At 44.3% G+C, this 14,801-nt stretch overlaps 1 protein-coding gene across 2 annotated transcripts in view; it reads left to right on the top strand.

Moving 5' to 3' along the window:
* Positions 1–14,801, top strand: part of LOC138453018 (multiple epidermal growth factor-like domains protein 10) — a 318,657-nt gene that overhangs the window by 248,649 nt on the left and 55,207 nt on the right. For both annotated transcript variants that reach the window (XM_069605429.1, XM_069605430.1), the window contains one exon: positions 6,672–6,827. In XM_069605429.1, coding sequence (XP_069461530.1) covers positions 6,672–6,827 — 156 coding nt within the window. The remainder of the gene's footprint in view (positions 1–6,671; positions 6,828–14,801) is intronic.

Consider the following 14,801-nt stretch of genomic DNA (forward strand, 5'->3'; position numbering starts at 1 on the left):
GCAAGGGTATCAAAGTGGTCCTTGATGGTTTTGGACAAACGGAAGAGCCTGTTTTAACAAGACTTTCATAGATCAGACTTGTCTGGAAATCTCGTCTGGGGAGAACAGAGGAAAGGAAGAGAAAGAGGGAGGTGGGGCCGGCTGCAGGAGGGCCAGAAGTAGCAGAGAGAGAAGGCAGAAGAGGAGGCGAGGATGAGAGGGTGAACAGGATGCCCCGGGTTTTTGAGATGAAATGAGAGGCAAGGGCCATGCAAAGGGGCTGGGAGGCGACATGAGAGGTAGAAACTGCAGCAGGGCTGGCCAGCTCCTTGCAGACTTTAAAGAGTTTGGCTGAGTTGTTAGATGCCGTAGAGACACAGCCTTGGATGCGGACTCTCTTCTTAGTTAGGACAAGGAGCCGCTATTGCCTTTGGAGCAGACGGCAGGCCAGTTTGTCAGAGGAGGTACAAGAAGTCCGTCGTTTCCTCTCAACCAACCTACACTCGCCTTTAAGGGTAGCTAAGTCTGAGTCGTACCAAGAGTTGAACTTGGCTTTGGGCTTCAAGTGGATCCTCATAACAGGGGCAAGAACATCAAAAGTATCAGAGATAGAAGAGTAGAGCATGGAAAGGGCAGTGTCAGGATGTGAGTCAGTCAGAGGAGGAGGGGAGAGAAAGTGGTGGAGAAAGACTCAACTGACACACGCTTCATGGGTCGGATGACTGAGAAGGTAAGTGGCAGTGTTGGAGTTGGCTTGGCCTGAGGGGTAGAGAGGAGAGATGGGAGGAAAGGAGGGAGAGATCACTCCAGGAGACAGGAGTGGCCAGAGGGATGGAGAGGGAGAGGTCCTGAGGAGATGAAAGCATCAAGTGTGTGCCCTGCAGAGTGAGTCGGGCCAGAGGGGAGAAAAGAAAGAGAGAGAGAATCACAGAGGTCGCGAAAGAGTCCAGAGGAAGAACATTGAGCATCCAGATGGATGTTGAGCTCTCCAAGAAGGAAGACCTGAGTGGTTGAGGCCAGGAGGGAGGAGGAGAGGTCCGGCCACTCAGATAGAAAGGAGGCGATCTGACCAGGTGGCCGATAGATAGTAGCCACGGTAAGAGAGTGGCCAAAAGAGAGAAAAAAGCCTGCAGACAAGGCTTTGGAAAGAGGAATAGGTCTGCATAGGAATGACAGAGGCAGGAATCCACTCCGGGAAGATCAAGACTACACCCACTCCGGACCGGTTGGATCTGGGTGAAGAGAGGATCTTGTAGCCATTAGGGTTGAGAGTATCAAAGCACATGACACAGCTGGCCGTGAACCATGTCTCAGTGAGACCAAGGACATTGAGGTCAAGTTCTTCCTGGAGGCGGTGTATGTCAGAGGATGTGCAAACCTCCACAAATTAATATTTGCATTAGGTCTGAGCCTGTTACCTGCTAATCCAATACATCCGTGACACTATCAATTTAATCTCTGTCTTTGATTGCTTCTGTATTCCAGTATAAATTGAGAATGAAACATTTTTGCTTCTGTTTATTTAGTTGGTCCGTAAAAAACAAGAGTACTTCTTGCACAAATAGTTTTATATTGCTGTTCTTTATCACGGTAATTCCGATTCCAATTTGCATTAGGATTTTTTGGCATAAGATGGTCTTCCCTTGTCTGCCTTGCATGCCGGGTTGAAATACATACTGTATCCCTCCACATCAGGTAGGGTGGTGGTCCAGCTCTCCTGTTAGCATACAATTTGCATTTTTCTCAGTTGAGTGTCTGTATCTTTGAATAAATGTGCAAATCCTCTTGTGTTCCAGGAAATTATCCTAAATTCATCAGCCGGTCTGAGCGTTGACAGCTATTTGTTATTTTTTTCCAGTTGCCTTATTGTACTTCTTGGGTCACTTTCACTCTCAGCACAGGGTTTGTTGTTTCTCACTTCCTTTCCACGTGTCTGGCACTTGAATGTGATCCTTAGTGGCTGAAAGAATCTCCCACCCAATTTTGAGTCTTATTTTCTTCCATCATCATCTGTGTAATCTTAATTTCCTGATTTTATTTTCACCTGGTCTGTCCTTTTCCCATAGCTTTTTTGGATGTTTATTTTTTTTTATTTTCAGGTATTTGATCTGCATCTCTCCCCTCCAATAGCTCAAATCCCAGTGGGAGTAAGGGATCAGCAGTTTCCATCAATGCTGTTTGAACTCCCTTTTAATGTAGATGGAGGATTACCTTATCTATTATTTCTTCCTTTGGGAATTCAACCGTTTTGATGTCATCCGAATTCATGAAACGGTATGCCGGAACATGATGTAGTAGTTCAATGACATTGTATCGGTTCAAGATCAAGCTGTCCTGACAGTTTAGGATGCGATTCCGGTGGAGGCAGCGGCTCCCTGCCTCTAAGCCTCTGGTATTGAATATGGGCTTTCTGTTTTCATACCTCAGGAATGATAGTTAGATCCCCTGCTTTCTATCGTACTTGGCAGGAGACTTTCACTTTTGGGATATTTATTTGTGCCTGTGGTTTGCTTCTTTTTGACGATCTTCCTTTCTTTTTTGGCCTGTTCTTTCTTTTCGTTCTCTCTCGTTCCTTTTTTCCTTGCCTCCTGACTGGTCTTCAACCTTGAACACCATATTTAGCTCTTCTTCTGTATCCTTCGCCTTCCCTTCTTTACTTCTCTGATAATGCCTCTTGACCTCTGGAGGAGTGTTGGTGAATCCGCTTGAAGAGTCTCCAGATCTTTGCGATCTCTTTCTGTCATCCATGTTTCTTTGGTCAGCATCATTTCTTTGCCTCTTTCACTTGTAGATGGTGAGGCTTCTGTATCTTCCAATGAGTATGTTGAAAGCTTTGTTAAATCTATCTCCTCCATTGAGCATTCTCCTATCCATGTTTAACCAGCTTGTCGGTTGTTTGCTTTCCAGCTTTTGTGAGGACGTTTTATCATCAACCCCCTACCATGTATGGTATTAGTTGGTGTATCTTTTCTCATGTTTTTAATACATTTCTTCTCTTCTTTGGGAGGAAATGTGATGTTCCGGAAAAAAACCTTGCGCCATTTGACTTTGATTTTTTTGATATTTCAGTTTTCTTTCCTGGGCTAGAGACCGTTTCCCCTTCCTCTTTTTTCTTGTGGCTCTTATTTTCTCTGAAATACTGGGTAGGGGTTATGAGATGTCCCTTACGTTTACTTACGTTTTGGGCAGCAATAGGGCAATTTTTTGCAATTGTCCCTTTGTTTTTCGTGTTTTTCGTGTCTCTTTTGGGTTTCATTCGGTTCCCCAACCTCTATGCTACTCGTATTTTCAGTGAGGATTTCCATTTGTAGATCTTCATTTTCCTTTACAGTTTGTCTCCTGGGGGCTGGGGCCACGGTTTCTTGGCCATTCCTTTCCTTATCTGGTATCCCATCTCCTTACACAGTCCTAATATCAATTGGGGCCTAATTTGATGTTGTTTTCCTGTTTTTTCTCCAGGGAGTAGGCCTCTCTTTCTTTCAGTATTTCCTGCATTGTGTTCCGCAACATGTCTTTTTCCTCTCTCTCTCTACATCAAGGGTTTCTTGCATTTTTCTTTCTATATCTGCTGCACTTGCTGCTTCCTGGTCTACTTGTGATTGCAGCTCAGTAATGAATTGCTCCACAAACACTATTTTTCTATGAATCATTGCTGTTAGTGTTGCTTGGTCCTTGTAGTTTTCGTTCATTACTTTGTACATTTTTAAGAATGGGGCCAGTGATATGTTAATTGCCACCATTATGTTTATTTGTATTTATTTATTTTATATTAGGTTTATATGGCGCTTTAATCCAAAGCGCTTTACAATATAACATCAGGATACAAGAATAATGAATGAAGCATAATAGCAATCATGAGACAAACCAGTGAGACAATATGGGGTCGAGTTCCTTGGATTGCGACTGGGATTCCTATTCCACAGGGAGAAGACCGAGTCATCTAGTGAGATGGCAGTTAAAGCGGATCCCCTTGGATCTTTACATGAGACAACAAGAAACACAGGAAGAGATTAGAGGGTCTGAAAGTATCCAACAGAAAAAATATTGCTTGGGAGTCTCTCATTTGTATGAGTTATTTCATAGTGACAAGTAAAATAGCCCATTTAAGCCAATGAGGCGCACACAACATTGGCCACCTAGGGGCCATCCCTGGAAGTTCACCACCCGTTCAGCGCCACACAGCAAGGCATCATGGGTTATTTTCAACTACTTTGCGCTCACAAGAAGCATTGCTGTGTGGCCCTGATCTGGTGCTGCTGCTTGTGTATGCGGCCGATTGGCTGACATAGCATTTTCTACTCTCACAGTAAAGGTGAAGGGGTTTTTATTCTTGCCTTATTTTAAACCCACCATTGTAGTGATGCTGTTTGGTATTTTTAAACGTGTCACAGCTTAACATTGGCTTGCGTCACGTCTGATTAAAATATAATCTCTTCTATCGCCACTGCTACCAAGCTGACCATGTTGCATTGTGTAAATCTTGTTCAAAATGTGTGTAGTTTATTGCATACCAATTTCTAAAGTTGAAAAATAGACTCTAGGGGGTCATTTTTGGCTGGTTGGTGACAGTAGAATCATCCTGCTCAGTGTACAAATTTACTATGTATGGTATGCAATAAAAATACTGCATGCATTAAAAACTGCATGTTTATGTTTTCAGATATTACCTAAAAATTCCACAAAGTTTTACCTACATGGCAAACGGTAGAGGTAATGGGATTCCCCTCCACCCCCCAACCTACTTAAAACACCTTTTCTGCCGCCTAAGTGATGTGTTCAGCATCCCTGTCACTTACACTCTTAAAGCAGGCCAGGGTGTCACAAAGCATGCACCTGCTCCATGTGCACCTGGGTCCATAATTGTTCTTCATTCTATTTAATGTCTACATTCAATCGCATGGCTTCCAGTGCTATACATATGCCGAGGATACGCAGATTGTGGTACGTCTTGATCTTGCTCATTCTAAGGCTGCAGCCAGTCTTCGCTTTTGTCTTAAGTCTGTTGGCAACTGGATGAGCTCAAGACCTAATGGCGACAAGACCAAGATTCTTGTGTTCGGCCCTTCCTTTGCCTCTTCTCTCTGGACCTCATCTTTCTGGCCTTCTTGTTTGGGTTCTGTAGAGTAACCCTTCAACACACACACCAGAAAAAATACAACCCACTTGGGAAAAAGGCCCAGCACACCTTTTGCAAGGAGAACAAGGTTTAGTCTCACAAAAATACAAGTACATGCCAGCCATAAACTTGAGTTTATTCATACAACCTTGATTGGTAAGCTCTGGATATCTCTTGCATGAGCTTCATGACCTCTAGTAAAACACCTCTCGACTCGGTGCTCTCTTTACAGTTATGCTGCTTACAGCTTGCTTTGTGTCTCACACACTCTTGTCTTCACTTCAAGCTCTTTAACAGTTGTCTATGTATCCTTGGCTACTGGGCCTGCAACCTGATCTCATTTTAGATTCCCCCACTCCTGGGTTCTTTCTTCTATACTCCTTCTTCTAGCATCTGGTTCTCTTGATAATCTTATTTCATACTCCTTAGAAACTGTACCTGGGCTTTGCATAAACCAGTGTGGCTTTTTGCTCACAAGACCTTTCCCTTCTTCCCAGTGTAATTGTCTCCAATCCCTCTTGAGTCTTCTCACAGGGTTATTTGCTTGATGAGCTGTTCAAATTGGCAATCAGATAACTTTATTTCTCATAAATCGTTTTCATGATTGGGTTGAATTGTACTCTTCATGTCTCATCTTTATGACTGGGACGAGTTGCACTTTTCATGTACTTTTGTCTTCCTCTTATCTCATCTTTATGACAGGGACGAGTTCTAGTGTTTATATACTCTTGCCCCGGTGGCCTCTTACTTTTGTCATTCTCCCTGGTAACTTCATCTGCATAGAGGAACACGGCAGACCACGGCACGCATTCAGATATTCTTCTCCATTGTCGGTTCTCTCGTTCTGGCTTCCACTCGGTCTGCAGCCGTCTACAGATGTGGGTGACAGGGAGCTTTGAATGCTCCCAGCTGTGATGGCCTCGACATCATTCTGCGGGTGACTTACCCAACACGAGGCGATCATGGTCATGCCACCACCAGCTCTTAGATTCTTCTTTCTTCTCAGATAGCAGTAGCAAATCCTCATTTTTGATGATTGTTGATCATACAACAATGATATCAAACAAATGTATTTTCTGGAATCCTCATTGCTGGTGATGCAGATATATCATCATGAAAGAAAGGAGCCCCCCCAACCGTCATAGGTGGTGATTGTAAATGATGCAGTGATGGGTAAAGAGAACAGGTTTGTTTCTTTTTCACTAGAAATGCCCCTTAAATTGTTCTGGACGTCATTTTTATATGGAGGGATTACATTTTTATGTTTAACTTCAGTTTTAAAATATTTTGCTCCTAGGATGTATTTAGGAGGGGATGAGACAACCTTAAGGGTGCTGTTGCAGTGGTGAGTGGGATGGCTCATTCCAATGGCGCATGGCTGCATTATTCATGGGAATGCTTTTGGGAGAACATTGGAACTACTGGAATATTAAAAAAAACACTAATAAACCTGGATTAATTGATATGATTGTGGAGTGGCAGATTAGATGTATCGTTTGAAGAGAGGCCTTCTGTTGTTGCCAAATTTGCACCACCTGGAGCTGGAGCGTTCATGTTTTTCCTTGTTTTGTTGCAGATCACGCTGGTTTCTGTCCAGTGTCTCGATTCCATATCTTGATTCTTTGTACTCCGAATAATACCGTAGTTAACTGCAGCCATGACTTGGACTGCCCCCCCGATAAGAAGTGCTGCACCTCTGTCTGCAAAACGGGCTGTGTGAAACCGTTGCAAGGTACAGTACCGGTGTAGGGGATGACCTTCAAACACTGTAATCAAATGGTACATGTTAAGAGGTATTTAAATATGATTGTAACATGAACGATTGCATTATATTTACATGAATTGTTCTTATCATAATAGTGCTCTATGGTACTTGTTACTGTATCTTATTGTGTTGCTTTTATCACGTTTGTTGAAATAAAGCTGAGACTGAATGAATGGACTTATGAATCATTTGAGCAGATGCACAGGGTCTCCACGGGATCCAGTTCAGACTACATGCTTGTAGATCTCTGAAATACTGTGGGTAATCCACCAGATAACTTTAAATGCCTCTTGGAACTGGCTGCTGGTTTATATTGGGTTTAAGTTGAGTAATTTTAACTATTATCATTTTCTATTCATCCACTTGATGAAATCGGAGTAATCTACATGCTGCAACTGGATCCAATAGAAATGTAAATGGTACTTGGCCAACTGAATTTTCACAAGACAAAATAGACCAAAATAACACTGATCTGCCTCCTCCTTTCAGTGGGTGCATCTGGGCTACTGTTGAAGCTCTTTCATAGACAGGAGCAAAACAACAAAACCTAATATAGACGCAAAAACCCATTGGTGTCAACATGAGTTGGTTTTGAACAAAATCCCAGAGACATGTTCTCGTAAAGTGCAACAGGGCCAAATGGCGATTTATCTTGTGGCTTAAAAGTGTAGACAAATAACATTAATTTCAAGAAACATGTACAAGAGGAAAAGAAAACTTAAGACACACTTCTTGCTGCCACACGTTCCGTCCCATTTAACAGGACTTCATCAGGAAAGATCAGTCAATAGTACGTTTTTACTTCTAAATAATCATTTCCTTTTCCTGCAAAGCGTGGATCTGTCATGTGATCCGAATCCTAAATCATTAACAGAGTAGGTCTCTAGGAGACGCACCATCTTAACATGGTTTGAGCAAATACTGTTCAATGAAACGAACAGCAATTATGATACTACAACATATAGCTCCCAGGTTTACACTATAAAGGGAGTGGAAACAGTTAATACACCAAAACAAACTGGGCAAGCGCATGAAAATGTAAAAATTCTTAATATAACTAGCTTGCCACGTTTTTAGGCATGCGCCTAAAAAGAGGAGGGAGGGAGAGCAAAGCAGCAAATTCATTATCGCCAGAATTCAGCCTAAGTGGGCATGAACCACTATGCAAAACAATTTACAATATATCAATTATGTCAAAGCGAACATTAATATCACATTCAATTTAGAGTGCGTCATGCTAATTAACGGAATAAATCAGAATAAAAATCTGAAATACCACAAACCTAACTTAAATAGACAAATACATTTACATATATTAACCGTTTCTTACCTATGACAGAGGAAGACAAATAGTTCTTCATCCGCATTATGTCCTTTCAATTTATTTTTTCCAAGTTCAACAATTAATTTACATTCTATTTGTCATAATTTTAGTTCTCTGTTGTATTGTTATTTGTGTTCCTAGTGTGTTATGTTATGTCCTTGTGATTTATACTCTGCACCACTGCCATTTGCATGGTTTCCAGGTACTCTGGTGGATCAGAAAAGGAAGGAGGGCTGGGACGGCTTAGTTAGTGGGCTAGAGAGAGAAAGCGCTGAAGAGCTTTGATGTGCTATTGGTAGCTTGAGTTCATAAAACCGGAAACTGTGTTCTGAGTTTGTTTTTAGTTGGTAAGGGTTTGGTGGTGTTTGTTGTATGAGTGTGTGTAGGATGATTTGTGTGTAATTGGTTTAGTTTTCTGTAGTTTATTGTATTTATTTGGGTATTGCAGAGTGTGTGTTTTGTTTGGTGTTTGACAGTGCATATGCAGGATGTCGGAAATCATTTACTAGTGTTAATTAGTGATGTTACTAGTCTGTGACCTTCCGTGCAGTGGTTATGTTGGTCTGGCAGGGTTCATATTCTTCTGTGGTGGTTTGTGTCAAAGTTATTTATTTAATTGGGGCATCCAGGTTTCAGTTGTTTTTAGTGTTTGTCTTGTGTTGTTTTGGTTGTCACTTTGACAGTGTTTCCTGTTGTCATGAGCGCTACTCCCGAGGAGCTAAGACTGGCCCAGCGTCCCCGGAAGCAGGCTCATCATCCACACCCCCGGTTCCAGCAGACCCCTACAGGGGCCCTTTGGACCATGTCCTGGCGCCTCTGGCGCCAGGCTCATAAGGAACCACAGTCCCGGCGCCATGGGCGCCGGGCTCATATTCTTAAAGTGTGCAGTAGTGATTGGGTGGATTTACCTGTGGCAGACCATGCTGCATACTCACCTAGAACAATCCAAGCTGGGTGAAGTCCCAGCCACTGGCTGGGAGGGACCAATCCTCTGTTACAGGAACTCTTTTCTTACCTGGGTGGGGCTGATGCTAATCCTCTGACATTGGAACTCTTTTCTTACCTGGGTGAGGCTGGAGGAAGAATACGCACCAAAGCACTTCTCCACTATTTAAACCACGCCCGATAGAATTCACGTGCTTCGCGTTATTCTGCAACAGCAGCAGGACGCTCACCGAGTCAGCTCCTGCATTCCAGGTCCAGACACACCCTCAGCTTCTCGAGCAGCAACCTGTGGATGAAGAAAAGGCACAGGAACATCTACTCACCAGAATTCAGCCACAAGAGTCCAGTCTCCGACAACCTGCAAATAAAGACATAATGTAGAAAACGGGCAACACGCTCACAGCTGCGCTCGCTTACCTTATCCATCCGTGATCACACCGGAGTTCACCGCGGCCTTCGCTTCGGCAGCATCGCAGCACCTGGAAGACAAAAGACATTGTTAGTGGTGTCCGAGCCGAAGGGTTCGCAACTCAGTTATACTTACGCGCTTCTTCACGCACAGCAGCGGCAGCATCGCCCTCAGCATTTCGGCACCTGAAAGGAAGGAAAAGACATTATCAGAGGCGCCCATTTGGAAACGGCCACAATTCAGTTATACTTACGTGCCACCGCACGTGCAACAGCAGCGGCATCGCTCACAGCATCTCAGCACCTGAAAGACAGAAAAGGACATTGTAAAAGGGTGCTCCTCCAGAAGCGGCCCCAGATCTTCTATACTCACGAGCCTCTTCTTGCACAGCAGTGGTGGTGTCGCCAACAGCTCCTCGGCACCTGAAGGACTATTACAAGCCACAAAAGGACACTGAGCCTAAACACTGAGATCATCCAGTGACGTAACTGGATACCACGCGCCCCTGCACCAGAAGCAGGATGGAGAGCTTGGCTTTACTAAACCAAAGGTGAGAGTTTGTGGAGACCAGTCGAGAACCAAGAAGTGGGAAAAGCAGAAGATTGGTGGGAGAACTTATCCAACCAGCTTATAATTACCCCTTTTTCTTCCACCTGCAGAAAACTCACCTTACAAGCCAGACAGTCAATATTCGGAGGTCCTGCCCAGAGCGTCTTCCGAGCTCTACGCCTCATCATAGTCATAGAAGCAACTGTAGCAGTCCAGTTTGGGTCAGCGCCTCCGTGGGAAATCAGGTGAGCGTTACAGAACGCGAAGCCTACCCATAATCTCCTACCCAGGCGCTATGGAAACTTCTGACACAGACCAATTGGCCCAGTTGTTGGGGGAATTAAGAGCTGAAGTCCATGCTGCTCGCCAGGAAACGAACGCCCTTAAGAGGGGATTGATAATGTCAAAAGAACGAACTGACGATCTCGCCAGACAAGCGGGGCAAACTCCTCTACCTAACTCAGGGGGAATTATACCCCAGTTACTTCAACCAATCCCGTTCAAATCAACCTACCTGGAAATGTGCCATTGGCACCACCTGAACGCTTTTCTGGTGACCCTAAAAGATTTGCAGTGTTTATAAATCAATGCCGACTGCACTTTCTTTGTAGACCCGCAGCCTTTCCAACTGACCAGACCAAGGTAGCCTTTGTACTTTCGTATCTTAGCGGCAGCGCCGCTGATTGGTCGATCCCTCTGGTTACACAGGATGACCCAATTCTTCGGAACTTCTCAGCCTTCCAGGCGAGTATGGAGAGACTTTTTGCAAGACATTCCCAAGGGCAGACCCTGGACAACAAACTCCTCTCCCTGCGACAGGGCAACCAGGACCTCTTAGCCTACATCGCATATTTTAATAGGTTAATCGTGGAAACTAGATGGCCCGAGGACTTGAATCCTCCTCAGGACTGTTCGGAATATATTGATTTGGTGGTCCAATTGGATCATAGGCTCCAAAACAGAAAGGCGGACCGATCCAGGTTTGAAACCCGAGTATTCACAAAAACACAAAGCAACGCCAAAGGGGTCGACTCCGTTGAACCTATGCAGATTGGGGCCGTAAAGGGTCCCTTAACCCAGAAAGAGCGTGACAGAAGACGACAAATGCAATTGTGCCTCTATTGTGGAAACTCTGGACATTTTCTTCGAGATTGCCCGGTAAAACCACCTAAGAAGACAGTAGGAGCTTCTGACAAGAACTCTGAAAAGCCTGAGCCGGGAAACGACCTCGCCTGACAAGTGTAGAGGTCCGCTTGCCGAGCTTAAAAACCAGTTCTTTGACCTCGCACTTCATAATGCCTATGGTCCTCGTAAACCCAAAGCAACCAGAACGTTTGCATGCTATTAAGGCATACATTGATAGTGGAGCAATAGGAAATTACGTGGACTGCGAATTGGCTTCCAGGATGAACCTACCTCTTTGTCCAAAGGCGGTTAAAGACGTCATTACCACGGTGGATGGGACTGAAATCGCCTCCGGACCGGTAACCCATACCACTGCTGAAGTGACGTTACTAGGCCAAGACGGGCATCGGGAGGTAATTGTGTTCGACGTGATCAAGGCTCCTCAATTCCAAGTAATCCTAGGAATCCCTTGGTTGGAGAAACACAACCCTCAGATTGATTGGCGAGCAAAGACGATATTGTTCCCTGAGTGTGCACCAACCTGATATCCACGACCCAGCATTGGCCTCGCGTCAGCAACGACTGACGGTCCACAATTACCTCAAGAGTATCGAGAGTTCCAAGATGTTTTTCAAAAGGAACAGGCTAACACCTTGCCACCTCACAGATCATACGATTGTCAGATAGATCTGATACCCGATGCAACTCCCCCTTGCAGTAGGATTTACGCCCTCACCGAGCCTGAGAACCTTCATCTGCGACAGTGTTTAGACCAGTATCTGGCCAATGGCTTTATCCGTCCGTCAAAGTCTCCTGCATCCTCGGCTCTGTTCTTTGTACCAAAAAAAGAAGGTGACCTCAGAACCTGTATTGATTACCGTGCTCTGGATCAGATAACAGTAAAAAACAGATACCCCTTACCGCTGATCCCGGAACTCCTCGACCAAGCTTGATCTCCGGGAAGCTTATCATTTGGTACGTATCAAGGAAGGTGATGAATGGAAGCCGGCATTTTGCACTAAGTATGGGCTATTTGAATACCAAGTGATGCCCTTCGGACTATGCAATGCGCCGGCCGCCTTCCAATATTTCATGAATGACGTCCTCAGAGAGCTCATTGATGTCTGTGTTGTCGTCTACATAGACAACATTCTTGTGTACTCATCTTCGGAAGCAGATCATCGAAATCATGTTAGGGCGGTCCTTGAAAAACTTCGCCAACATAATCTCTTTGCCAAGCTCGAGAAATGTGCCTTTCATGTCACCGAGGTCGAATTTCTGGGATTTATTCTGACACCCAAAGGGGTCCACATGGACTCGAGAAAAGTTGACGCAATCCTCAAATGGCCATCTCCTACTTTCGTGAAAGGCGTTCAAAGCATGCTAGGCTTTGCCAATTTTTACCGCAGATTTATTCCAGAGTTTTCACGAGTGGTACAACCCATCACATCCCTCTTAAGAAAAAATAAGCGCTTTGAATGGTCTGCAGAAGCTGAACAAGCCTTCCAAGAGCTAAAGGCCAAGTTCACCTCGGCGCCAATACTGAAACACCCACGCCCGGATCTCCCTTACATCGTTGAAACCGACGCCTCAAGCTTAGCAATGGGAGTAGTTCTATCACAAAGGGATCCAGAGACTAACCAACTGCATCCTGTGGCGTTTTGGTCTCGAAAATTCTCGGCGCCTGAGATTAATTACACCATCACGGACAAAGAGCTTTTAGCTATTAAATCCGCCTTTAAGGCCTGGTGGCATTATCTCCTCGGGGCTAAACACACTGTTACGGTGATCACCGATCATCGAAAACTACATTATCTGAAAACCGCCAAAGCTCAATCCTCCAGACAGCTTCGCTGGGCTCTATTCTTTGCTGAATTTGACTTCGTGATCACTTACCGCCCGGGCAACAAGAACGGCAAAGCGGATGCTCTTTCCCGAATTGGAATGGGGGATAACGTTGTCAATCCCGAACCCGTACCAATAATTCCTGAACAAAGGATCTTGGGTCCGATATCTTCGCAATCCATCGAGGATATTGAGGCAAAAACTAAACAACTTGTGACCCCATCAGACTTACAGAGTTGGTTACAAAGAGGAGAGAACCTCACCGTAAACAATGACTTGCCTTATTTCCAAGGACGATTATTCCTACCACACGCCGAATTACAAAAACAGGTAATCTCCTGTTATCATGATTCATTAATGGAGGGTCACCCTGGCATCGCCAAAACCACAGAAAAAGTGAAGAGACACTTCTGGTGGCCTTCATGGAGAAAAGACATAAAAGAATTTGTGATGTCCTGTGGTGTGTGCGCTCAAAACAAGGGTCAAAAGAAAAGGCCGGCTGGTCTTTTGCAACCATTAGACATTCCACCGTGTCCCTGGCATACCCTTTCCATGGACTTCATCACAGACTTACCCTCTTGTTCCGGGTACAACACTATTCTCGTTATTGTGGATTTGTTTTCTAAAATGGCCCACTTCATTCCCCTAAAAGGCTTACCTTCAGCTTCAGTACTAGCCAGAGAATTCCTTGAAAACATTGTCCGGTTACACGGCTTCCCGTCGGTACTAATCTCTGATAGAGGAAGCCAGTTTATTTCTCACTTTTGGCGTAGTTGTTGTCGGTCAGCTCAAATCGATGTAAGACTTTCAACCAGCCATCACCCCCAGACCGACGGGCAAACCGAGAGAACAAACCAGACTCTCGAACAATATTTACGATGTATGCTACAACAGTCTGAAAGCAACTGGAAGGACATCCTTTGGATAGCTGAATATATGGTGAGCGTTACACCTGTTTAGCTTTGTGTCAGCGATGTTGCTAGGTGGGGTGAGGGGTTCTAGCCCCGGATCCTTTGGCTGTAGCCCTGATAGAAGCTCAGGGCTACAACCAAAAGGCTAGCTAACCCCGAGTCCTGACAGTCCCCACATGAGCTCAGCCCCAGATCTTTTTCAGACCTAGCAACACCCCTGCTTGGTGAGTTAAAGAGTCAAGGTTTAGCAATTTCCTAATTTTCAGGTGTTCTTGTTCATATTTCCTTTGAGAGTGAGTTTCAAAGTTTTGCCGGGATACCAGAGAATGCTAATCCAGCACATTTCTGCTTTGATTATTGTTTTGGTTTCATGTGAAGGTCGTTGCTGGACCTTAGTGTTCAGTTTTTAGATGCAAATTCATCTTGTATGACTTCCATTCCTTGGCCTTGAATTGCTCTGTGGGTTATGCATGTTTTTGAAAGAAAATTATTTTTTGACTCGTAACCAATGTAGGGTTCTCAGTGCTGGCTTGATGTGTTTTGTCACGAGTGTGAGGAGTAGTCTTGCTGCTGCGATCTGTATTCACTGTAGATGTCTGTAATAGCAAAAACGTTCATCAGTGATGCATCGCTGTTGTGTTTTTCTGAAAAGTCTAATGTCGGGGATAACTTGTTTCATTGATTTTATTTGCTCAATAGTGTTGAAGAATGTGCCATTTCTACAGACCAATAGTAAACCCCACATGCATCAATTCACAAGGACATGGAATTATATAAACTACAAATTTAGCTAAGCAGTTTATCACTTGTTTTATATTTCATGTTTTAGTATT

This window comes from Ambystoma mexicanum, chromosome 4p (genome assembly GCF_040938575.1).
Source record: "Ambystoma mexicanum isolate Mex_15411 chromosome 4p, UKY_AmexF1_1, whole genome shotgun sequence".
Lineage (NCBI taxonomy): Eukaryota > Metazoa > Chordata > Amphibia > Caudata > Ambystomatidae > Ambystoma > Ambystoma mexicanum.